At 35.6% G+C, this 26926-nt stretch overlaps 1 protein-coding gene across 1 annotated transcript; it reads left to right on the forward strand.

The window, feature by feature from the left end:
* Window positions 1-5399: 5399 nt before the first annotated feature.
* Window positions 5400-23272, forward strand: LOC131027080 (chromatin assembly factor 1 subunit FAS1). The gene is made up of 13 exons (XM_057957052.2): window positions 5400-7144; window positions 7384-7483; window positions 10673-10820; window positions 11008-11131; window positions 11220-11261; window positions 17392-17666; window positions 17754-18131; window positions 18302-18383; window positions 18467-18613; window positions 21667-22104; window positions 22204-22341; window positions 22450-22495; window positions 22626-23272. Exons 1-13 carry the CDS (start codon window positions 6149-6151, stop codon window positions 22832-22834), a joined length of 3123 nt encoding a protein of 1040 aa, XP_057813035.2. The 5' UTR covers window positions 5400-6148; the 3' UTR covers window positions 22835-23272.
* The last annotated feature ends 3654 nt before the right edge of the window (window positions 23273-26926 follow it).

The raw sequence follows: 26926 nt of genomic DNA on the forward strand, positions 1-26926 counted from the left end.
CGGGAGGTGGGACCAGAGCGCCCAGCGCCCTGGTCCCTGGGTCCTATTTTGGGCCCGGTCTCCTAAGGGGTCTCGGGTCTTTTTGTTTGCAAATTGGAAATTAAACTTTCCTGGTCGGCCTAAGGTCGGGAAAATCAGTCAATCAGCCCTAATTGACAAGTATATAAACTACATTTTTCTCTCTCATTTGGAGATAACACATACATGAGGGAAAAGGCGTGGAAACTATACTCAAGCATTCAAGCATTCAAGCATTCCTTCAAGCAATTGATCATTTCAAGTCTCCATTCAAGGCTAAGTGTTGCATTCAAGACAAGGATTCAACCATTGAAGAGGAGATCACTTACTACATGCTACATACAACATACTACTACAACAAACAACAACATCTAAACCTTCGCACATAAGGATACCAACATCCTTACAACAAGGTATTAGTACTTGTTTTACATTACAGACATTTACATTTACAACACTTGCTCATTTCTTGGTTAATTCCAAAACCGGGGTTTGACCTAAAGGCAAACCCCTAATCCCTAACCCCCCAATCGTCTTCGCTTTTCTGTGTGTAGGTTGCAGGTACGCAGCTGAAATTGAAGATCTGGAATCCTTGTGCAGAGACGAACAGATCCCCCTTCGTTTCGCGGATTTTTCGGAGGACCGTGGCGCCGGGCGCCATCGTCCCGACAACTTTTGCTCAAATTTGCAGGACAGCGCCGTATCGACATTTTACTGCTAATTCCAGGTCCGCAGCTTCATCCCATATCCCTATCTCAGTTTATAAGCGAATCTTTGTCATTTTCTATGCATTCCTAGCTTAATTCTTCTATCAACATTCTTTACAAAAGAGGGTAGCCTTGCTGTCTTAACCCTTGAAACACATTTAGCATCCAATCTTGCATTGCGTGGGATTGGATCTTGTGGGTTTCAACCCCTCTTTTGAATGTAAAGTCTCTCCCCTAAGTGAAAACCATCAACCCTAGTGAATCTCCCTTCTCTCTCCTTGGAGTTGGAAGAGGGGAGAGCAACTAGGGTTCGATCGCGATTTTCTGCTTTACAATTCTCATATATTTCATTTCGAAAGGCCAAAAGACTCAATCATGAATATAACATCATTAAATAGACTTGCAAAACACATTAGCATTTTAAACTTGAACTAAGACACGACACAAATATTTTAGGCATGTCCTCCGAGTCACATCAACAAAAATGACAATGCAAAGAAATATAGAGCATTTAATGGAACAATTAGACTACCAACAAACTGTAATTACTAGCCACATCAACTGCAACACAATGGACCTAAAAAATATAGGAGTGCAATGTCCATAGAGCATACATATTATGTTCACATCCACAAGACCACAACATCAAATGTAGAGGAATGTACAACATTTTTCCAAACTATCTTCAACATACATTCTTGCAAATACTTACTCCAGATCAATCTACCAAAGACCATATTGTCTTATAAATATCATTTTCTCACTTAGGAGCAACCAAGAGAGATGAACCACCATCTCGTAGTATATACAAGATCGTCACAATCACATCCACCTACTTATCGTGCTTCTAATCTTCATCTGAACATGATATCATCATCATGCTTCTAATTCTCATCTTGATACTACTAATCCTCATCTAAATATGATGTCATCATCCTACTTCTAATCCACATCTTAATATGATATCATCATAGAGCAACCAAGAGAGATGAACAACCATCTTGTAGTATACACAAGATCGTCACAATCACATCCACCTACTTATCATGCTTCTAATCTTCATCTGAATATGATATCATCATCATGCTTCTAATCCTCACCTCAATACTACTAATCCTTATCTAAATATGATATCATCACCATGCTTCTAATCCAAATCTTAATATGATATCATCATAATACCAGCTCTGCCATCAAGCACATTATCAACATATCATTAACATCAATACATCATACTAAGTGTAGACATTAGACACCAAGAAGGTGCACATCCACAACACATAACGTCTTCGACCATCATTCATCTACACTATATATCAGTGAAAACAACTGCCAACAATCTCCTCATGCTCTAACAATCATCATACCAGACATATTATTAATGACAACACACAACAATCATCATACCAGGCATATCATTAACGACAACGCACGAGATGCATCAATGGCAACACACAAGCTGCAGGTTGACATCAATGGCGATAAAAAACAACAAGAGCAGCCACTAACATGATCTTAATCACCTATAGAACCACCATGGAGTTTATCTTAAATTCTTTATTCAATCATAGCCTCAAGATTACCCCTATAATGGCAATTTGATGCATCCTCATTTTTAGACACATTATTAGCTCCATAACACAACAAAACAATGAACTATCCAAAGTAACCCAACCAAAACATATCCCAGTGACATAAGTTGTCATAAATACATTTCCCACATCAAATTTGTCCTCCATATGTACTTTGCCAACCAAGAAGCCTTGGGTTTGTATTAAAAGGGTGCTTTTCCTTGACACACTAAAGTGCCAACCAATGCCTCTAGAATATCTGTCATAACATTCTAACTTCCTATACCAGGTATTGCCAAGTTAGCCAATGTGTTAGCATCTTTATTGGCTTCATGGTGTCCATGGATCATGCTAACATCGTCAAAAAATTTAAGCAAGTCCAAATGAATCCACATAATGTTGTTTAATTTCCATTTTTTAAATTTTCCTCCATCAAAGTATCAATTATTATTAGAGAGTCACCTTCAACTACTAGTTTCTTAAAACCTAGTTTTAAACCTTCTTGAAGACTGTAGTAAATTTCATGAAATTCAATCCTATTATTAGTGCCTAAAGGAAGAGGAATACACAATTTGCCGATTTCTTTGCCTTATACAAATTTCAAAAAATACATCCAACCCCACACTTGCTTTGATTCCCTTTAGAATCCTTGTTAAAATTCATCTTAATTAAACCAACCTCCAAAGGAAACCACTTCACATTCAATCTCACATTAGAACTAGGTTTAACCGTTTGATCCTCGTGAATGAGTGCTTTTAATTTTATTTTCATTTATATTATTTTAACAGTATTTGAATTTAAACAAATAAGTCCTTTTCATTTTGAAAATAAAATAACCTAAAAAAAGAAAGAACACTCCTTCCCAACCATTCACATATTTGGTTGGCAACTAGAAAATCCCATGATTGGAATGCAATGTACTTTGACCTTTAATTACATGTATTGGTTAAGCTAGCTATAGAGAAATTGATAAGGACAAAACAAGACAAACAATCATTACTTATGACAATGATGAAACCTTATGTGTCTGTGGGAGGGTATTTAATTCTTGACAACATGATAAAGTAACTCATTGTATTGATCCACCACTCTCTACAATGATGCTCTATCTCCTATTTTAGGGAGGAACACTTTCCTGCATTTACCTCATCATCACAAAGTAGTTAGTCCATAAGTCATAATTATACCAAAATTTGAATACTAAAAAAAAATCATTTTAGTGATGAAATGTAGTTGGGAATGGAGTTCACTAGTTTAAACATGCAGACCAGGAATCATTTCCAACCTTATAAATTAAACGGGGAACAATCAATTAGGCTCAACTTTAGTCACTTAGGAGAGTTGAGCACTTTCATTAATTGTTCCCTTCTTGATGATTGGAATGAAAAATGATGCACAAACTAGGTAAGATGCTAGGAAATTGCCAAGATTTAACATAAACATAAAGATACAAAACAAAAAGTCAACTCAGAATCACAAATCTGGAAATGAGATACAAAGAGGAACTTGTCACTAAATTTTGAGCTTGAAAATGTCAGTCAAATATGCTACGTGTCCTAAACCTGGATGTGCTTTTGTTAGCTAAAACTTTGGATTTTAGATCAAGATGTTCTATAGATCACTCCTTTTAAAATATAACCAAAAAGTGTGTGTCACATGTGCAAATCAAAATAGACAATGAACTTTTGCCTTTTCAAAACTTGGAACCGTATGTCTTAGTCTGCTCTCTACAACTATGCAACTTTCAACTATTGGATCTGTAACTTGCACAGACAAAAGAAAAATGTTTTATTGTATAAGGTTTTGCCTAAGTCAAATCTTCGGTAGGAATTAACCTTCACTATAACAATTATCGATTAGAAATGAGAGCTTACCTCTAGTAGGGTAGAGGCTGAAAACTTTATAGAAATGCTAAATCGAATTAATATTACCTTAAGATTGACAATGGTGGTGTTGCAATGCTTTTTACATAAGATCTTCAAGGGTTGACGTGATAACACAACATGAAAATACATAATAAGATCAATCATGAAAAAACACTTGCATTAGATTGTTGCTCCACAATGCCTCAATTTGAAGACACTTGCTCAATAATGCTTGGTCAAGGATATGGAACTTATGAACTTGCTAGATGATAAAATGAATTAAGGATGATTTATTTATATAGGGTTTACAAGGTATTTTATATTTTAAGCCAACTTCTAATGGTCATATCATAATATTAGGATCTATAACAAATGGAGAGAATCGAAACTCCAACATTTTTTATTTTGGTTTGAGAGGAATATGGCACTAGGTGCCCTAGTCCACCTAGAAAAGGACCAAAGAAGGATGGATGTAGATTGCATAGGCCCAAGACACATCATATGGTCACCTCACGAGCATATGACAACAATTTGGTTGTGACAAGACCAAAAATAGGTTTGAAATGAGCTATGAAAGGACATGATAAAGCAAGGGCCCAAAAAAGAGTGAAATTGTGAAGGGTCAATTTATGACATTACAAGTGATTAAATAAAGTCATTCTTAATTCTTATATTATCACATTGATATTTACACCTAATATTGCAATAGTCATAAATGTACATCATAATGGTCAATACAATTGAACTAGAGATTTTCACATTTTAAATCTATATTATCCAGACAAAGAGATAAATATCGAGTTATGGAAGTATTCAAAAACAAGGTTTGACAACAACTAATGAGAGTCCATACAACTCAATAATAACCACAAATTGAAGAATGTCTCAACTCTTTCAATCACCTTTAGTCATACCAAAATCACCTCCACCATAGTTACAACAAGAAAAAGAGCTCAAAGGTTTGAAATTACACAAACTTTAAAAAAAATAAAATTTAAATTTAAAATCTTATAAAAATATTAAATTAAAAACATAAAAATAACTAAACAACTACTTAGTAAGTTGCAAAATCTTCGCCCATTTAAATTTTACAAAAATATGAAATTGTTTGTAAGGTGGGTCCTGTGCAGCACACAGTACTTAATCGATGATCGTCTATAATTTCTAACTTCGACAAATCTGGTGGCAAACTTAAAGTTTGGCGGGAAATTTAACTTGCCAAATTTCATAACGAAAACATAGAGTGGAGGGAAAACCATATTTGCCCCATTTCTCCGCCATCACATCACAAGTCCTTTTCTTGTCATTAAATTTCGTTCATCTATCTAAATCGAACGGCCGTTGCATCTGTTTCAAAAGTCGCTGGGCGGATTGATCCCTGTAAAATCGCCAGAGAGTAAAGAGATTTATCGCAGTAATGGCTGAGGGCGCTTAGGAAGCCGAAAGCAATGCTGCTCAACGGTTTGTTTGCACGATTCAGTCGAAGAGTCGAACTCGTGTCGCTTTGCCGATTCTAACGGTGTGCTTCTTGGTAGGTTTCGGCGGTTAAATCCTGAAATGCATTGAAGATACCGTGGCCGCAGGTTTCGTTTTCGTTATTTAATTTTGGTTTTGAGTCCGTGATCTGGTTCTTTCTATCGCAGCACTAAAATTGGACAAAAAATTGCATCATTTGCCCAGTTGTAGATGATAAGGGTTCGTTTTTAGGGTATTATAAATTCAGAGGAGAATAAGCTTGAAATTTTAAGTAGGTTATCCCTTATTGTTAAAAAGGGATTATTTCATATCACTTCTAAAATAGTAGTTTCCTTTCAGCTCAGTGTCAAGTGTTACGGCACTCGGCCCTTACGGAGAAACAAATCTTGACGTACTTTTTGTCAGCTATCGTTCTCTAGTAATCTGCCTTGCCTGTTGTGACATTATAAATAGCATTAGAAACTAAAGCCCAAGTTGCATTCACGGTTAGGTTTTCTCAAAGGTAAGTGAAATGTCCGAACCCGTTTCCATGGCACCCACTGGAGTAGACAATTTAATGGAGAACAATGAAAATGTTCCACCTTGTCCCGCTTCAAATCCGGAAGAAATGCCCTTGGAATCGAATCCTGCTGTAAATCAGACAAAGGTGCTCAAATCCGCATCTCTGCCTCGAGGCCGGCCCAAAAAATCTCAGGGTAAAACCCCTGATTCTTTACTTCCTTCCAAGCGGTTAAAGAAAAAATCTGCAAATACTTCGTCAAAATCGAAGGTCAAAAAGCTGGATTTTTCGCCTCTTAGAACATGCCAAACCCTCGGTGGGAAAATTTCAACGCCCGTGTCAAAATTCGAGAGTGGTAAACTCTCGAATTCAAATTCTTGCGATGTGAGGTCAGATTCTTGCACGGAAGATGTGGAATTAAGGCATGCACAAGAACAATGCCCGCTCAACACACAGGGCAATATCATGGTTGTCTTAAGCCCTAATGATGCGGCTGCGATAACACCCACTGTGCTCAAGATGTCCAATACAGGTGGCAGCAAGGCAGATGATTCGTTAAATAAAGCGGCATCAGATACCTGTACCTCTTCTGCAAAGAGGTCACTGAAGCGCAAGCGCTCTTTATTTTTGCAAACTTTGGATTCAGAGTCCAGGGAAACTCATATTCAACAATTTCAGCAAGAAATCGAGTCACTGCTCAAATATTTTAATGAATCTTTTGAAAAGATTGGATCTGTAGATGAGGACGAAGTTGCTGATATGGGGAATGCACCAACAAACGTGATTATTGCACGTCTTTTGGAGGACAGTAGGCTTTCTTACACAAAATTAGTTGAGCAGATCCATGAGAAATTGAAGAACAAGTTGGATCAGAATGGAGTGGAGATTAGCTTGGCATTTGTGAAAAGTTCAGTGCTGCTTATTGGGCAGCGCCCTTTGTATGGCATTCCAAGCACTGTAGCTGATGTTTTAGAGGATGAATCCGAATCTTGCTTGTGGTGCTGGGAGGTGCAATTTCACCTTAATTTTTTAATGTTAAAATCGAGAGCTTTTTTATTGTTTTTATGTAGTTGCTAGTAATGTTGATAAAAGTCAATTTGAGTTTCTTTCAAATTGTGGGAATCAGAGTTATAGGACAGTTGTTTTCTTATTCTTGAAATTTGTTATGCAATTTATCTATTTGATAGAACTATTTTCATTCTCTGTGATAAGGGTGATAGTGAATACATTGACTTGTTCTATACCAGGTTCGAGACTTAAAGCTGCTACCCAAGTCACAACGTGACTTTGCCAGTGTTCGCCGCAGATGTCGAAAGAAGATTCATGAGCGCATTGCTGCTCTTTCAGGTAGGGCTTCACTCCTATTTTTGAAGTTTAATTGCATTGATTTTTAATATCCATATTGATTGTTGCATTGTTGTTGTTTAGCAAACTGAACCTCTTTTTTAACGAACTCTCGAGGGAAAATCCTAGCTTGATAAGAATTATTCCTTCCCTCTGGTCCTTGCAATTCAGACGTGAGTCCTGAGATCATCTTTCTTTGGCTCTTTTGGCAGGCCTCTTTGAATATCATCTTTCCTCAACAATTTTGAAATTGCTTAAAGCAAGTAAAGTTTGTAATATCAAAATGAGTTTTATTCTATAATATTAGTAGCACACCATCTCAATATGATTTATATCTCAGGGCTAGTCATACATGTGTACGCTGCTATGCAATGTCCCCTATTAAGAAGTTGCCAATTCCTATAGGGAAACATACATTACTACCTACCGTGTTACGGTAATTAGTATAATTACAAATTAATGACTAGGATTGCTTGTAGTACAGTTAGGCATTGTCCTTATTCAGGCCTAATCTTAATTCCCATCTAATTTCTAATCCTGGATGGTAGACTTGCTTGTCTAGGGCATGGTGATACCATCTCCCTAATGCAGCCCAGATTACTGGAACCTTAGTCCATTCACCCTTGAGGCCCGCAGCCCAGATTTCAGGATCATGAGTTCTTTCACCCTTGGGGCTCATCTATAATGAGATGTTTTAACTCTCCCTTTCTCTAATAGCATCACATCAGTCCTCAAGAAAAAAGGAATCAGAACTGGTTAAGGCATAGGTCTGTAGATAGGCCATCATCTTGTTGTACGGTGAATGTATTTGAAATTAAGTATGACTGTCATACATATTGTAGTCTGCATTAACTTAAATTCTGCATAAGAACATTATCAAGCTTCATATATGAATCATACATATTAAGCACATCCCCATGCATATCACCAAGAACAAGGATGTTACTGCCTGTAACTTGATAACAGTTATGATCTGATCTGATCCATTGTGTTGTCACTGAATGCTTTTGATTCCTTTCCTTTGTATCTCTCAATGTGAGGGAGATGTCACATCTTTTCATCATGCATGCCCTTTGGCAAGAGACACACCCTTTCACCATTAGCACTCTTTGAAAGAGTGCACCTCTTCATTATTTCTGCCCTTTGAAAGGGACACAACCTTTCACAATCAGATCTTCACTTATTTAAATCAGATCTGCACTTCTGATTCCCAAATTATCCCCTCTCAGATGAGGCTCTCTTCTCCCTTTATATCTCATGTTTGAGGGACTCACAACTTTTCATTTTGTCTTTTGACCATTCATTAACTTAATATATAACGAATTATATATTTTTTTATATTTTTATATTATAATTATTATTTATTATTAAATTCTATTTCAAAGTGGGGACATTTCACGCTATCCTTTCTCAAGGCGGATGCATTGCTATGAAGATCTGATTATACTCTTAGCTGTCTAGTTCATAATATCCATACAACAATTGTCTACACAAGTATCGCAACTAGATTGAGTCATGGTTCTTTGTCAAAAAGTGACTGTGTAGTGGGCTTAAGCTCTATGAATCAGGTAAATTATAAATATTTGTGTAGAAGTGCATCTCATTGAATAGTTCAATAGATGTATATGCAGTTTACTTAAAAAAAGGTAATGATGCATCAAAACTTGATATTATACAGAATTTATCCCACCCTCAAGGTTTATCTGGTGTGACTACAAAGTTGACAATGTTTCTATAATTGTTTATAACAGTAAAAAACACAAGTTCTCAATAATTCCCTTTAAAAATTTTATCATGAACCGAATCAAATAAGAGGACAGTACTATCAAAAAGGCTTAAGACACTTTATTTTTATATTACTTGGGTGTTTTTGATGGATTGGGTAGCCTAACGAGCCCAGGATGTAGGGAATGGCAAGCTATTCTAAAATTGTTGCAAGCAAAGGGCGATGTTTACATACTTCTTTGATATTTTTAGGACAGGCAGGGGACATCCTCTACATCCTTTCATTCCCAAAACTTCCCCTAATGAAGGGATGCTTGGTTTGTATTGGGAAGGCATACTTTATGACTGGGATCTTGTCCAAGGTTTATTCCTTCCCTTGTTGCTTCCTAGTTTTTGTTTTAAATTCTAATTTTTTGATTGTTGGAGCTGCATTATTACTCCTGATTAGCTGTCATCACTTCTTGGACTTCTGTGTTCCACTATTTAATTTCTTTCGCTATCTTTTCAAGACATATTTAGACATTTGCAGTCGTTTTTTGCATGTGGTATTAAAAGCTAAAAATGTTTTTTTGACTTGTGCTATCCTGTCCAAGCTTTATTTTTGCACCTGTTGTGTCCCACCTTTTGTTTTAAATGCTTTATTCTTGGTTGATTGAGTTGCATTTCTACTTCTGATTGGGTGTTATAATGTGTTCGTTGTCACATTATGTAATTTCTTTGTGTTTTTTTTCAAGCCACAAATCTGGATATTAGCCATCATTTTCTGCACCTCTGGTATTAGAAGTTAAATAAATTTATTTTACAACCTTTGCCATTTTGTCTAAGGTATATTCCTGCCCCTTATGCTTCTTAGTTTTAGTAAGCATGGAAGGAGCTTATCAAAGATTACCTATGCTATGCACTTAATACAGAACCGCATAACTATAATATTTTATAACTTATATTTAACTGATGGAATTGCATTATTTTTTAATTATAAGAATATATGGTTTGTATAAGGCCCCCATACATGCTAAGTGTATGGAAGTATGCAACTACTACTATTGCATATTATATCGACTGCCTTATTGGATGCAGCAATAGGAAGCATGAAAGGAGCTTATCAAAGATTACCTATTCTATGCATTACATACGAAACCATTTAGCTATAACATTCTAGACCTTATATCTAACTGATGGAATACAGACACAATACAGGATAGACTACATCTTATCAGCCAGAAACAAAAAAACTAAATACATAAGACTACACAGAATTACATTTCAGCAACACCTCATTGTACCATTCCTTTATTGGATTTGCATCATAACTTCTGACTGGCTGTCATAACTCTTTGTAGTTCTTTGTCCTATCATGTAATGTCTTTCTCTTTGACTGTCTTTCCAGTGCATAAATTTAGAAATTAGCAATCGTTTTAAGCTCCTTTGGAATTAAAAGGTAAATATATTTCTTTGTATTTACAACAGCAATGGTATCAGCATTGTCATCATTAGAGTCAGAGGGAAGCAGGAATGCAGCTTTAACCAAAGCTGAAGATCTGCTTATGAAAGCTGATGATGAAATCAGAATCCGTGCAATGGTGGCAGACTTGATGCAGAAGTGTCTTTCTCAAATGTATGTAAATATTCTTACGTATTGGATTGTACTGCAACCCATTTGGATATATTCTTTTGCCTATTAAAGATTATGAAGTGGTAGTTCCATGTGCTGAAATGAAAGTTATCAATGAGACCATGCTCTTGGTGTTTGTGATACTCTATAAGTTGAGAGTTCTAAATGCAATATTGTTTGTTTGATAAAGGATGGTTAAGCAAGCTAAAAAAAAGGAGAAAGAGGCAATTAAGGAAAAGGAAAGAAATGGCCGAAAATGTGAAAAGGAACAACAACGTTTGGATCGGGAATTAAGAAAGGAGAAGATTCAGCAGGTTAGTTAAACCATCATGCTGAATTGTAAACCTATGATAGAATAATGTTTTGAAGCATTTCCTAATAACTTTTTTGTTACAATTCCAGGAAAGAGAACAGGCTCGAGCTCAAAGGGAAGCACACATGCATGTTAGATTCTAAGTACCCTTACTTCGATTGTTTAGTTTAAATAAAATTACATTATTCTAAATTTATCATCTATAATGACATTGATCAAGTCTATGCATGTTACAAATATACTTCATTTCTAAGTCTATAATATACCAATTTGAGTGTGGGATATAGTCTTGCTTCTAGACACGATTATGAGAAGACACGGACTTGTATGGGATAGGGGAATAGTTGCTTCAATGTCTTATTTTTTTAAAGAAAAAAGGAGGTAAATATTTTGAAAAAGATAAATATAAAACTATTTAACTCTTTATATTTAGAAAAAAAGTGACAACTTCAAAAATGTAAAATTTATAAAAATTAAAAAACTAATATTTAAAGTGTTAACAAATGTCAATAAAAACAAAGATTAATTGTATTGGTATATGATCAATCTATAGGTTTGGACTCAAGTATAAGGGTTTAGATATGCTGGTATGGCAATTTTTTTTGGGATTGGATTTGTTTTATTTGTAATCTAAAAATCTGAATTAAATTTAGAGTACCACATGCCATATACATAATAAACAAAACCGTCATTAAAAAAATTACTTCAATGTCAATTTTCCTAACTTGATTGTCATGATGGATGTTCATTGTTCACAAGAAGTGTCAATGTCACTTGCACTATAAGTATATTGGCTATTTGACTCAAACAATGAAGTCTATTTGTTTGTGTGAAAGAAGGTACAAGTTAAAATACATGTGCAGTAACTCCTTCCCTTTTTATGATGTCAATTCATTTTGCTTTTTTTAGTGGATGAAGGAATATGTATTGCTTTTTTTCTTAGATAAAGATGAACAATCAACCTATTGTAGCAAAGTTAGAGACGTAGAGTTACAAAATTATAAATTCAAATTCAAATCTGAAAAATAATGTTTTCCAAAAAAAAGAAGCTTAAATTTAAAGAGTTTTTAGTTTGAAAATAAAAAACTTGCAATACTAGTTTGATTACAAGAGGTTATATGTGTTGGAATGTTTGGCCATGGTATAACTACAATTTGTGAATATCTTGTTCACATTTGTCACAAAGAGTGGAACTGCTTTGATTGTTGAAGTGTACAAAATCAAATCAACAAGCTCATTCTTTACTTATTCTCCAACTTAGGATTAGGCAAGAGTTTAACAAAGATCAGCTTGTACCTTTCATTCACTTTCAAAGCTTTGAATGGTGAAACCCTCCTATTTTGTAATATTTTGGAGTCAATGCAAATGCAAGAAGATGCAATGGGGTAATCATTTTGCTCCTTTTTTCAACAATAATTGTTTGCAATTGTTTGAAGGAATATATCTTAGGATCTTGCTTGTTCTCAAATGCTCCTAATGATTTAGTTGATGCCATCAAATACTCTCAAACATCACTTAGCAATGTTAATATAATGGATAATTCTTAAGATGCTCTTTTGAAGAGATTATATTCCATTTAATTTGATCAAGTGTCATCTAGGATCACTTGTTTAATAATTCTTTGTTTTCTCATTGTTAGATTACCTTCACATGGACCAATTTAAATTTGTTAAATGACCATGCTAGAAAATGCCTCTCATACTTTCACAAGTTGTCTCAAGGAAATTGTGTTGGAGGCAAATTGGTCTCAACAATATTTAAATAAATAAATAAATTGAAGACAGAATATCTAAGCATTAAAAAATAAATTACTATAGTGTAACATAACATTGCATTGCTTCACTTATCTTCAGTGGCACTATTTTTTGAATAAACTATATATGCCTTGCAAGATGTGGTGGTTAGTGATGAACATACAGATTTATTTAGCACTAGCATGCACTTGTTTGATCCAACTAGTTTTGTAGCATAGGGTTAAATGAGTGGATAACACAGTTTCCAAAAGATGTAAATTAGGTGCACTAAATTTTGTTTTGTTCTTTATGATGTGGACACTATAACCCCTTTAGAGAAGATAACAATCACATAGATTAAGGGTTGATTTTTGGTATTTGTCTATCCATTATAAACAATAGACAACCTTGTCTCAATTCATGAATTCTTGATGGGCATCAACAAACCTTCAAGTTTCATCTCCTTTGCCAATTAGGTTCTATGCACCTTCTCGAAACTTGGTCTCTTGCTTTCTTTTGGAGCATCATTAATTTTCATAACCAATTTTTGCTAATATGGTGAGTGAACAATGCTCAAAGCCAAACCATTTGCATATACAAGTCTTGCAATGTGTTGATTGACAATGTTTTGGAACTTATTTTGAAAAGACTTCTAATGGTCTTTTTTGCAGAGTTACTCGGGGATGTGTCCCCGACCTGAAAACCCTCGTCCCCGTCCCGAGGACGTTTCGGGGATGGCCAGGGGACGTGTCCCCCATCCCCAAATTGCCTTGTTTTTGGAGGGGACATCCTCGAAACGGCTGGATGCCTGCCCTAGCTTTGGGGGATGTCCGTACGTCCCGGGGACGGTTGGGACGTCCCCAATCTGTCCCGGGGACGCCCAGACGTCCCCCATTCTAAGGCCCTTAAAAAATATTAAAAAAATTAAAAAAGTTGTATTTTTAATTTTTTATTTAAGTTTTCTAATATAGGCCCCTTATTAATTCAAATTGTTATTAAAAATAAAAAAATTAAAAGATAACATTAATTAAATTTTAAATTTATTAATTTAATTCATAATTTTGACAATGAAACTATATGGCAGCAGTGTAGCCTTTGTGCATTTTAACACAGAGATTAGAAAATTGCCAAGCTCGGCGAGTCAATAGAAAAATAACACCCAACGCCTTTATTAAAGTATAAGTTTTTTTGGCCTTGCGGGGCGCTGCCCCTCGACCCCGCCCTGTATTGCGTGCGCAAGGTGCTGCCCCTTGACCCTAGAAGGGGCGATGCCCCTTGACCCCACCTTGGGGGCGCTGTCCCCAAACCCCCGTTGAAAAATATGGGGGGAAATTGTGTCGATCGAAGTAGGGAAAATTTAACCTCCGAGTCTATTGATATGCATATTGACAATGTGAATGAATTGAAATTCTGATTTATGAATGCATAATTGCATATTGTGTATTGAGTATTAACAATGTTGTATGTTTAGAATTTATATTCTAAAATGTTTTCAACTTTTCATATTATCATACACATGCTATATCCATGTTTTATTATTTTCATATGAATATAATGTATGTATGCATGCTTTATCCATGTTTTCATATGAACATTTAGAATTTTGAAATTTTCCTATATATTTTAAATTTTTCCTATATTTTATATAGCCGTCCCCTTTGCCATCCCCCGCTGTCCCCAAATTTGGCAAAAAAATTTGCCGTCCCGGAAACGTGTCCCGTCGTCCCCGTCTCGGAAACTCGGGGACCCGGGGTAACTTTGCTTTTTTGTACTCTTATGTGTGGTAGGCTTGTCTTAATGTGTAACCAAGATTGGGTAGCTCTTTTCTTTATGAATAGATGGGGAAGGAGGGGGCTTCATTGCTCAAGATCTTTTCCTTGCCAAGGGATGTGTTGTAATATGAGCAATTGTTTATTTTGGTTGATTGTGCTCTCTAATGTATTTTAGCACTTAAGATGTTGACACAATTGCACCCTTCTTCCATGAGTAAACTCTAATACCTATGCCAAAAATATCACATATGTAGGTTTTCACTTGATTACACGAGCATGCTTAAATAGCTGGCAACTTATCGTGTGTAGGGGTTGTTGGCATGTGAAGTCAGTTGCTTTATCAAGTATTGATTAAATAGTTGGTAACTTACTACTTTTGGTTAAATTTTGTTCAGGATTCATTATTTTTTTTAAATGTTAATTTTTATGGCGACGAGTGGCCATCATCTTGGGGATGGCTAGTTGTGCCCTTTTGTTTCATGAGACATCCTTAAGTTTTTGAGATGTCTCTTGTGTTTTTTCAAAAATTGGGGATGGCTTGTAGGTGTCCCTTAGGCATCCCCTCATCCTCAAAATGTTTTGAAGATAGGAATGAACCAAAATGTTTGGGATGCATCTTTGCGTTTCCTTGGTCACAATTGTAATATTAGCTTCGACCACCATTGCCTTAATGCAATCTTTTTTTCTTGATGTCTAGTTTTAACCACCGGTGCCTTCAGTCAATCTATCTTTTTGATGTCCTAACATAATACATGGTTTAAAAAATATGTTTTTAAGCACCCTTCACCATCAAGTTAGGTAACTTGCATACATGAGTTGAGTTGATCACTACTTGTACAACATCAGAGACTTCAACCTTTTTTAAGGCATCTTTAAAAAGCAATTTTGATTTCCTGCTGAACGTGGAGGGTAGATGCTCTTGAAAATAATCATTTTGTCCCTACTTCTAAAAGTCTTCCCCACTTCTTCTAATCACATTCTTATCTCCCAAAAGAAGGGCCTGAGATTTTTGTGCATAATTTTCTCTCTCCTGTGCATTTGCTGAGTCAAACTACTGTGGCACCTCATCATTGTCCTGCTGCTAGCCTTATAGAATTCTTATATTCTCATATGAATAAAGTGCGGTTACAGGATTTCAATTTGAGTGAAGTATATAAGGAATTCAAGTTTTCATGCATGCCATTTATGTTCAATTGAACAACTTGTATTCAAGTAAAATTTAACTCACTTGGTAAAATTAGTCAAGGGATTTTGATCCTGCTGCGCTCACGGTTCAAATAAAATGAAAGATGCTTCCTGCATGGTAAGTCTTGTGCAATTGTAGACAAAATGGGTATGAAATGTTCTTATGTACTTCATAGGGGTTAGGCATATGTATAAAACAGATCACTTGAGCCTTAATATGAGTATATGCAATCTAACATGGAAGTGCTTAAATGGTGCACTTGACCTGTTTGTAATAGGGTTATCAAATTTATCTTATCTTAGCGCTAATTTGTCAATACAATGGAACATTCCTGCTACCATGGTCTACACTCTAAAACACCTTATCAAGGAAGGAATGCCTTTTATCCAGCTACTATGAGCGGAGATCCTTGACATTGCCTAAAGTGGCAAGACTGCTTTATGGTGTGCTTGAATAAGGAATTATGTGCGTTACATGGTGTTTCTTCAAAAATATTTATAACTAATGAATTAATCAGAGCTTCAAACAAACTTACAAAACATTTGTCTTTGGTTGAAGTCTACCACATTTTGTGACTTTGGCATGATAGATAACAATACAATTTGACATGTAATAGAAAGATAAGTTTGTGTTTGCTGTGCAGACCCTCTGTATATTTCAAGGCTCAAGATGCGTCCTAACAAAACTATTAATAGTTTTTTAAAACTCTTGGCATTTCTGTATTCTTGATGTAGAGGCTAGAAACCTAGTGCTGGCTTTATGGACTGATTATTAAAAAATGAATTTTCTCTCAATACGTAATTTGATTATTTTCAATAATAGAGGAATAAATGAGCTTCAGGTTGACAATTTCACATCATATATTTCATTCCTGTCCTGCAAAAAATGTGTTTTCACTGTTCAAATTGTACAGTAACATCATATGATATGCATACTAATTTATTATCTAAATATTGAATGCTTGACATATATTGCTCCCACGGAGGCCTTTAGACAATCTGAACTAATGCAAGTTGCAGTCTTGAATCTTGAAATATTATTTTGGAAAAAGTGCTGTCTTAAGTGCAGTCTACTTCTTGTTGGTGGCAGCACCTACATCCTATTGGTGTCAGCATATAGGATCATTTTTTTTGGTTAATAGCCCATCATCAGCTTGTTCCGATAACATATTTTTAAGAATAATTTGTGTATCCTTTATTTTTGAGTCTATAAAAATCTGCTATAAGTTTTTGTTTTGTTTTGTTTTCCAAATATTTCTCATGAATAATTTGCAACTGAATCATCTAATGAAATATTGTCTGCCTTTCTACTGCTTTAAGTTTCTCTTGATGTTATGAATTAATTTTCAAGTGGTGCTAGGAATGCCTGATTGATTACACATGTGACACAACACAAAGTTTCTGTTTTTGAACTAGTTTGTTGTGTAAAATGTGTTGGTGCTTCTACCTGGCTCTTTTTTCTAGCAAAAAGAGAACAAAGTTATATTGAAGCTTTGGTTGATTGTTTTGTGGCATCTTTTTATATAAATATGATAGTAAGCACAGTTAACTTTGGCCGATCTTCTGTACAGGAGAAAGAAATTAAAAGGCAGCAAGAAGAGGCTGAGAAGGAACAAAAAAGGCGTGAGAAGGAAGAGGCTGAAATGAAAAAGCAACTTGCAATACAAAAGCAAGCGACAATCATGGGTCGCTTTCTTCAGAGTAAAAAAGAAAGCACCAAAACTCAAAATGTGGAAGAAGCTACTCACAAGCCTTTGGTGGAAAATGCACAGGTTTGTAGTGGAGTTATGGCACTAATGGATAAAACATTATGGCAAGGAGAAACTCAAACAGAGAATCTTTTAAGGTATTTTCTCTAATTGGAGATATTTCCATTTTGTTTGTAAGGGTTTTGAGAAGAATTTCTTATCAAATCTATATGGATTGTGATCAGATCACATTTGGCAGCTTGGCGTGATGCTAATAATAAAAAAATTACAAGAAACCTACGATGGGGCAAGCGGCGTAAGCCCAAAGTTGCGTTGTTCAATGAACTGCGGCTGCAGCGAGCATCTGCTGAAGCTGTTATCTCAGAAAAAGTGCAACCCTTTACAAGCAAAAAACGGACTGCTAATGATATTGAAGATCATGAGTTTAAGGCAAAAAATGCTGCAAACGACTGGGAAGAGCAGGATTTATGTGATAGCTTGCCTGATACTATTGGGAGTACTGATGTGAATAGAGAAAGTATGTTTCATAATAAGAGGAGAAAGCTTTTGCAGTTTGATAAGGCTCATAGGCCACCTTATTATGGAACCTTCTCAAAGAAAAGGTGAAACTTCATGGCATACTTGGAGTGCTAGGAATTATTAAAGGGCTTCTTGTTTTAAGCTTCCAAAATTTATATGCAGAATGTCTTTTGAAACAATGTGGACCTATTATTTACTTAATAGTTAATATGTAATAGGTTGTAGTAAACTTTTGGGTATCATCATTATGCAGTGACGTTGTTGGACCTCGACATCCATTCAAGCTAGAGTCATCATTAGATTATGAGAATGACAGTGATGAAGAATGGGAAGAGGTAATTGCTACTCTTTTTTTAAAGAGTATTATTTTATATGATCTCAGAACTTTTTCCTCTGAATGTTCAATCACAATTTACAGGAGGATCCTGGTGAAAGCCTTTCTGATGCTGATGAGGATGATGAAGAAGAAAAGATCGAAGTTGAAAAAGAAAAACTAAAATGCGAGGAAGATGATGATAGTGAAGACGGCTTTCTTGTCCCTGATGGATATCTCTCAGACAATGAGGTATGCTCCATGAAAGGAAATTTTCATGGATGTAATTACATTATGACATGAAAGCACATGATTAATTGTTGAATTTACATTTGACTTGTCTAGATTGAGATAACAAGTTTGTTTGAGGCTTCTTATTGTAGTTTGCAGTTTTAAAGGTGCATTATCAATTGTTTAGCATGAGTGATATATGACATTCTGATTCCAATTTTATATTGGACCAAGTTCAATTATGAACGTTTCTATTTTTGTGCAAATTATTAATTTGTTAGTTTAGGGGATTTTGCCCAAAAATCAATATTGTAGGAATAGTGGATTTCTACAAGTTGGGCAGTCTATGTAAATGAATGGAATCCTTGTCTTTTTTCAGATTAAAAGGTATCAGTAATGGTATTGCTTGGTTTACCTGATGCCTAAAATGAATAAAGAGGTGACCATAACTTCATCTTATCAGTACACGAAAACTAACCAGTTATGAATCATGATATTAGGTATCTGAATGGGAGATTGCAAGAGAATGCTACTCGTAAGAATGAGATCTTTGATGATTGGACATATCAGAGGCTGCATGAAATTCAATACAACTTGGGAAAATAGTTACATTTCTTAATTCTGTACAGCCAGTATTCTGCAAATCAATAAATTAGTGCCTATTAGGAGCAGTTGGCCACAATTTATAGGTTTATCAAAATGCAATCCTATGGCCTGAATAGGTGAACAATCAGTAATATGTGAGTATGTAAATGGCATCTTGCAAGTTTTGGACAAAACTCAGTCTGTTTACAGTGTTGCCATGCCTAGGAAAAGCCATGGTATCTGGAATCTGAAGTTGAATGCACTTTCATTGGTAGTTTTGATGCCCTTGTTAGCCAAGTATGAAATAAAGGTGAAAGATGAATTTGGAATTTATGAAATGCAACCTTGATGTAGATGTTGGCCCATCACATTTTCTATGACTTAAAAATGTGTTTCGATTTTTAATGTCATCAAAGAAGGAATCTAAGGATTTTCGAATTGCCACACTGTCAGCATGACACTGTAACAATGCAAGAGGAAGCAAATTTATGCACATGAATTGCTTTCATCGCTTCTTTCCTTGTCTCTGTCTAGTGGTTTTATAATTTATCAACAAGATCCCAGAGTGAGGTTTCATTAATACTATATCTCTTATAAGGTTTCCTCCCAGTTGCTCATAGTCATGCCTTCCAAGTTCCAAATGATATTTTCAGATATGATGAAATAGCTAATCTAATAAGAACAAACACACCAATCTCCTATTAGCTAAACAAAGATTGGTAATCTATTGCAAACAAGATTTAAGGGAATAACAACACAATTATTGCTCTGATCTTGATTTAAAGTAATTATCAATTGTTGCCATGGATACATCCTCATCTTGATCGGACAATGATAAATTCAATGGAAGTGGTCATGACTTATGTGCTATGGAAGTTGAAAATGGAGGTTCTCCTTGAAGAGAGAGATCAAAGGTCAGCTGCGACAACGAAAAAGAAACCAGACAAGATAGATCAAGGTGAGTTAGATAAGATGAATAAGAAAGCATGGGGACCGTCTATCTTTATCTTGTAGACTCTATCCTACAAATATCCTTGGCACTCTTTCCAATGTAGATGAATAGGAGAATAACATTTTTTAATTTTATTACTTGATATTTGATATTTGACATGTGATATTTTACACCATATTAGGTTGTCGAAACATGATTTGCATCTCACACAATTGTCTCAAGACAACTTTTGAAGATGTGAGATGCATTGGGTGCTATGGTCATCATCAGTTGTTGGATTGTATGAAGGTAGTCAAGCACAGAAAGAGCCTTAAAAGTAAAAGCATTGATCCTAGATGATGAGTGGTGGGCTTGTATGAAACATGTTCTGAGTTTCACTAAGCCAAGGATGTTTCTGTCTTATTCACCTACATTGGAGATTGTGCCAGGGATAGCTGTAGGGTAGAGTCTAAAAGATAAAAATAAATGGTCCCCATGCTTCCTTATCCATTTTATCTGACTCACCTTGATCTATCTTGTCTGGATTCTTTTTTGTTGTTGCTGCCAACCTCTTTGATCTCTCTCTTCAAGGAGATCCTCTGTTTTCAACTTCCATTGGATTTATCAATGTTCAATCAAGATGAGGATGTAGCCATGGCAAAAATTGATTATTCCTTTAAATCAAGATGAGAGCAACAATTGTGTTTGCAATAGAGTACCAATCTTTGTTTAGCTAATAGGATTTTGTTGTGTTTGTTCTTATTAGATTAGATATTTAATCATATCTTTAAAATCTCATTGCAAGGCATGACTATCAGAAAGCAGCAATTCATCAAACTATGCATTGCAGCAATTAATGCAATGCAAGACATAATTGCTATTTATGCCAAGAAAGCAGCAATTCTAATTATAGATGGTGAATCAGAATAAGCAGAAATGTATTATGCCTGGGATATTCTTTTGAAGTTTGTGCCTATCTTTTGCCAGCCAAAGGATGTTTTTCTCTCCCAGTTGTTCATAGAAATGGACAAAGGCAGGCAGTAGATTTTTTAAGAGGGAAGGATTCATGTAGTCTTCAACACAAATCTAGTCTTTGCTCAAATTCAAAGGTAGTAAATATTAAATATACACATCAGTGATAGACGTTTTTGATTTTCTTCATGGCAAAGGAGGTATTTCTTCTATAGTATAAAATAATCACTTTCAACATTTAAAGAGTTTTAAGATGTCTATGAATTTCCATATAACATAGATATTCTGTGTACAAAGCTTCTGCATAATCTCCCTTGGTACTTATTTTAGGGTTTTATCCCTGTTAAAGTCTTAGATTATGTCTAATTTGCATACTTCCTTAAATCTCTGTATTGAATTCCAATTTCTATTTGCTTGCCTCAAATGTTTCTGCATTTTGAACTTTTTTGGTTCAGCTGGATAATTCTTACCAGGGTACTCTCTCAAACCTGTCAAAACTAGATTTTCTGAGTTTTTTTCCTGTTAGAAAATTTGGTTTTCAATTTTGATCATTAGTGAAGACATGAACCTTCTGCATGATGAACAGGGAGTATGCTTGGATGACACTGAATCAGATGTGGATGAAGATTCGGGTGAAAATGTAGACTCAAATATCATATCCCAAAATTGTGGTAAGAGCCAACAGCTAGAAACTGAGTCTGAATGGCATGCTTTTGAGCAGCAGCAAAAAGTTCTTGAAAATGCAACAGATCGTGCTTTGCGGTCTGGTCGTGTTTTTATTGTCTCAAACTTGCTTAGAGAGAGAAATGATGGTAAGAGCAAATCAGGATCTCCAGATCTAAATCCAAGACAGAGATTGGAACAAACTTGCTTACAAGCTCTGCAAATTCAGATTTGCTCACCAGAAATCTCTATTGGCCTGATTATTGAGCCTTCAACAGAGGCAAGTCTCCAAGAGGACCAGGAGCCTTCTAAGCATCAAAAGAAAATCTCTGCTCTGTCAGACTCTGATCTACCCATGTTGGTGAGTTATTCTGCACCATTATTGAGAGTGCAAGGAATGAGAGATGTATTAGCTTTTAGTTTTTTCTATTGTCTCAGAACTATTGGAATGTGATTTCAGGTCTCTATTGTCAAGTCATCAACCCAAGGCATCAATAAAATAGTTGAATCTCTGCTTACAAAGTTTCCTGATATGGCAAAGCGGCGGCTTAAAGACAAAATCCGTGAAATAGCAGACTTCACTGAAAATCGCTGGCAGGTTTGTTTAAGTCAATTTGTTCAACAATCATTGCTTTTCCCTGCATCATCTGCATGTTCTTGAAATATAATAATTTGTAAATGTGACTGCTAATGCGTTCTTGTGCAGGTGAAAAAGCATGTTTTGGAAAAACTGAACATGCCACCTTCCCCAGGTGAGGCTATCCTAGGACAATTTAGTAGTTTCATCTCAAAGTTTGGACTTGTGTTTCTTAAATTTAACATTACCATTTGACAATATCTTGTTAATCTCTTGCCATTACTGATTGCCTGTTCCGCATGCAGTTCGGGCTTTGGAAGTTACAGAGACTCCAAAAAAACAATTCAAGGATGTTGTTACAAAGAGTCCAACACAATCTAAGGGTATTGCAACATACTTTTTAAAACGATGTTTACCACCTGAAGCAGCTGGAATTAATATTCAATCTTCTCCTGAGAATGTCAATTTTGAAAAGCTAAAAGATAAGCCCTCTGCCGTGGTTGAGGAAAGCTAGGATGTTTTGTAGTGGTAGCCTAATTTCATTTCACAGTTTCGTGATTTGTTTTTGCTCTCCAATGTGAATGTCTTTTGAGCTCCCATTTTTGTGTAGAGGAACATTTGTAGGGGATAGTGTGTTCCTTTTGTTCCATTTGCTCACAGTGGTGAATTGTGACTTAGAACAGGAGATTTTATTCCTTTGTTTCCAAGTTGTGTGAGGAAGTGTCAGGGAGATAATCAACACCTTACATGTATTTAGATCAACATCCAGGAGTAAGGCAAGCATTATAAAAATATATTCCTTTACCGTATTTGGTATTATGCAAGCTGTGTAAAGTCTTTCCCAGTTTAGAACTTCAAGCTTGTCCGGTTATTAGCAGTAAGCTGGTCGGGGCATAAATTATAATGGAAGTCCTTGCCTAGCATTTACATGTATTCAGATCTTTCTCATTTCTATGTGCTCCCACTTAAGCGTTTGAATGCTTTTCTGAATTCTGCAACTTGTGTTGAATATGTCCTATTTCATTTGATAATTTTAATTTTTTTAATTGTTCTTCCTAATTATCTAACAACCATCAAATTTAGGCCGTGAATTGCATGTCATTTGCAAATATATTTGATCTATGTGCTTCTTGTTGATGTGTTCACTAGGCACATGCAAACTCAGAATAAAATACCAAAGTATCTTACCCTCTCTTGAACAAAATCTTTTGGATGTTGAAGATTTGCTTAAGGTTCATTTGAGAAAGACTCCAAGGTTTTGAATGTAGGATCTCTATGTGTGGATAAGCCTAGTTGTTGTAATTACTGTTTCATCAAAGGGCATTTATGGTTCGAAGAGACTCAACAATTGATTAGCAGATGGTATGCAGTAAAGGATTTTTTCTAATACTGCTAAGTGATTTTCAAAAAAAGGCAAAGGGCGAGTGTTTAGAGGGAATTTTAAACTACTCTAGTATGAATGGATGAAGAAATGATATAAGTGAAACTCAACTAGTTATAGCATCACCATACATGAACAACTTTGCTAGAACTAATGCAATCTTCTAAGGATGTTTTAAGGTTTTCAAATCAGTGTCAACCATAGACACCGTCAATTGAATGCGTATCAAGGGTTAAACAATAATTGAACTTGAACACTTTTAAATGCTCCAGTTGATCAGATAACGAGCTTTACAATGTATCAAATACAACATTCTATCATTAAATCTAATACTAAAATTATCATCAAAAGATTAGCTTGAGAAGATAGAAGAACCATGCAACAAGCTTCAAGGATTGAGCTAAAACACACCATAACTTCAATGTTTCATTGATCCATTGGCCAAATAACAACAATTCTTCAAGTCTAACTCTTGCTATTATTGTTCTCACACTATTCACTATTACTATCAATTGTTAACTATTAATTGGTTTTATTACTATTCTCATTATTATTATAACCTTTACAAATGAAATGAGTGGAGCTTATATAGAGCTTCCAAATATAATGAAAGGTTGAGATCGAATGGAGATCAAGGGCCAAGACTTTGACACCTAAACCCTAATTAGGGTTTGACAAATGAAATCCCTAATTGGATAATTATCACCATGAATCAATCAATGATAGAATAACACATGCTGACATGGAAGTCGAGGAAGCATCCTCCAATAGGGTTGCGACATGCCAAATGAGATAATAACAAACTTTCTTTTAGAATTTTATTTCCTATCTCTTTCTCCTTGGCATATTCGAAGAATTTGGGGGTCATGCTCTCAATTTCAGAAATAGGAATCTCAGGTAGATTCTTCATACGCTCCTTTAGGTGAATCACCTCATCAAAGGCTGTAAGAAGTAAGATCTCCTATCAATGCTCAAGTTCTTTTGTCTTATCAATATGAAACATAGTGGTATGCATAAGATCCAATTGTTTTTCTATGATCAATCCACTTTCTCTTTGAAAGATAACCTTTTTTTTTTTTTTTTTCTAATTCTTGAATGTCCACACATGTTTCATTTTCCATTCCTTTGTCAAGAATGATACACATTATCTCGATGATCTTATTATGAATAGAATGAACGGTATCTTCCACTCGGTTACATCTATTCCTCACATCTTCAAAAAGGAGTTTATTTATTTGAAGCAAGGTTGACCACTGTAAAAGATTAGGAGGTGATTCCTTCCTAAGCATCCCTTCTTGTGCCAACATCTGTCTAGGTGCCTTCCTTATTGTTTCCAAAATAGAAATGGTGATGTCCGTAGTATGGACGAAGGCATCAATTGTCATCATGAGGTTATGAACTATCTCAAGAACTCGAATGGCTCTTCCAAGTATTTTCATCATATTCCTTACAAACTCATTAGACGTTGTGAAAGATTTGCTGATCCAAGCCTTTAGAAGTTGTGTTGAATTTCTCGTTTTCTCCATGTGATCAACTGACTTGATAGAAAGCAAAGGAGGTGGTGTGGTTGCCGGAATTTGATGTCTCAAAGGCTGCTGAAACTGTTGAATATAGCTCCTCCATGCATGTACCTCTTTTTCCAATCTTTTGTTCTTTTCTATTTCGGTTTTTAGCTTCTCATTTATTGCTTTTATGGATTCAGTAGCTTGCTCGAAAGTGAGTGGACCCAAGTCGAATGTCTCTAACCCATATTCTTTCGCCAAGATCTCATCTTCATACTTATCTGCGATGGGAGTGATAATCTCTATCCTTCTAGAACTTGTATCATCCCTTATTATCATAGAAATCTTTGGAGCTTTCCTTTTCTCAATGACCTCTTGAGATCCATTTAAAACACTATCTAAATCAAATGCTTGTTGTTGTTCTTCTTCTATCACTTCTTTGGTAAGTCTTTCTTTGAGCCATTCGGGAATGGAGGATCTTCCTTCTCTTACTTGTAATTCTTCAGGTGGAGGCTCATTCCTAGGAGGAGAAGTTACTTCATTATTATCCTCTTGTTCTTCATCATCACAAATTTGAATATGAAGGGCTGGATGTGATGAATCTTGAGACATTCTTCCTTGTTCTTGCTTGCCATTCCTATCATTCTGTATTGTTGACTCTATTGATTCATCTACTTCGTGGATTGCACCTTCATTTCTTCTTTGATCTTCACCTTGATCTTTTTTCTCATGTCTAGAAGAATTGATGGGAGGTTGATCAAGATTTGTCTTTTGCTTCTTCTTGGAAGTTTCCTTCTTTCCTTGTTCATTCTTTCTCTTTGATCCTTTTGAGTGTGAAGTATATTCACTCACACTTACCCTTTCCTCTTCTTCCATCCTTGTCTCTAAGTTGAAAGTCACGGTCACATCTTGCTCCTTTAGCTTTTGATGTTGAATATCTACCCATCTTCGTGTGCAAGCTAAAACAGGATCCATCAATTCCCTCAAATCCGTGACTTCCTTTTCATCCCAATTGATCTTTATTCCTTTGTCGACTTTCTCGTAGGTAGATTGGATGTATCGACCACTATCTTGTGCTTGGTCGGCCACTCTATATATCTTGCATCTTCTGATTAGGTCAAGAGGCATTCCAGACTTCATCTTCTTTCTTATCTTAGAATCATCTTGCACATTCATCCAAAAGTCTTCAACTTGAGACACATGCTTGTACTTCCTTCCAACCATATCTTCTACATTACCACGAGGATTGAAATTTTCTCTAGAAGCAAATGGTGTAGATAAATAGAGAGATAATTCTGGCTTCGCACTTTTAGCTGCATGAAGTGAACGACAAACTTCTATTGAATTCCCAAGTGTAATGGAATTAGTGATGACAACTCCATGTTTGTACGTTAAGGATTTAGTACATGCTAACAATTGCCTTGTCACCTCAAGAAATACTATTCTATCCATAGGATATCGTGGCAACATAAGGGGAGGAGAAGGACATCCTTGGATCCTTATATATGTGAACTTGGGAAATTGAGTAAACCAAACCCCATATTGCTTGATTAGGTCTTGTGCGTCTTGAGATAACCTTTGATAGATTCTTCCTTGTAGGTTCTTGGTGATATGCATCGTGAAAATATCATTGACCAATCTATAATGTTGTTTAGGTGGATGATGCAAAATCTCATAAGAATCACAAACCCTTGTCTCTCTGGACCCTCTTCCAACTTGACCT

The sequence above is a fragment of the Cryptomeria japonica genome, chromosome 7 (assembly GCF_030272615.1).
Source record: "Cryptomeria japonica chromosome 7, Sugi_1.0, whole genome shotgun sequence".
Classification (NCBI taxonomy): Eukaryota; Viridiplantae; Streptophyta; class Pinopsida; order Cupressales; family Cupressaceae; genus Cryptomeria; species Cryptomeria japonica.

Excerpts from the sequence above, each read along its gene's own strand:
- LOC131027080 (XM_057957052.2), top strand. The coding sequence starts at position 6,149 with ATGTCCGAACCCGTTTCCATGGCACCCACTGGAGTAGACAATTTAATG. Across the intron at positions 7,484-10,672 it reads GCGCATTGCTGCTCTTTCAG|CAATGGTATCAGCATTGTCA; the intron begins GTAGGGCTTCAC and ends TATTTACAACAG. Across the intron at positions 22,105-22,203 it reads ACTCTGATCTACCCATGTTG|GTCTCTATTGTCAAGTCATC; the intron begins GTGAGTTATTCT and ends ATGTGATTTCAG.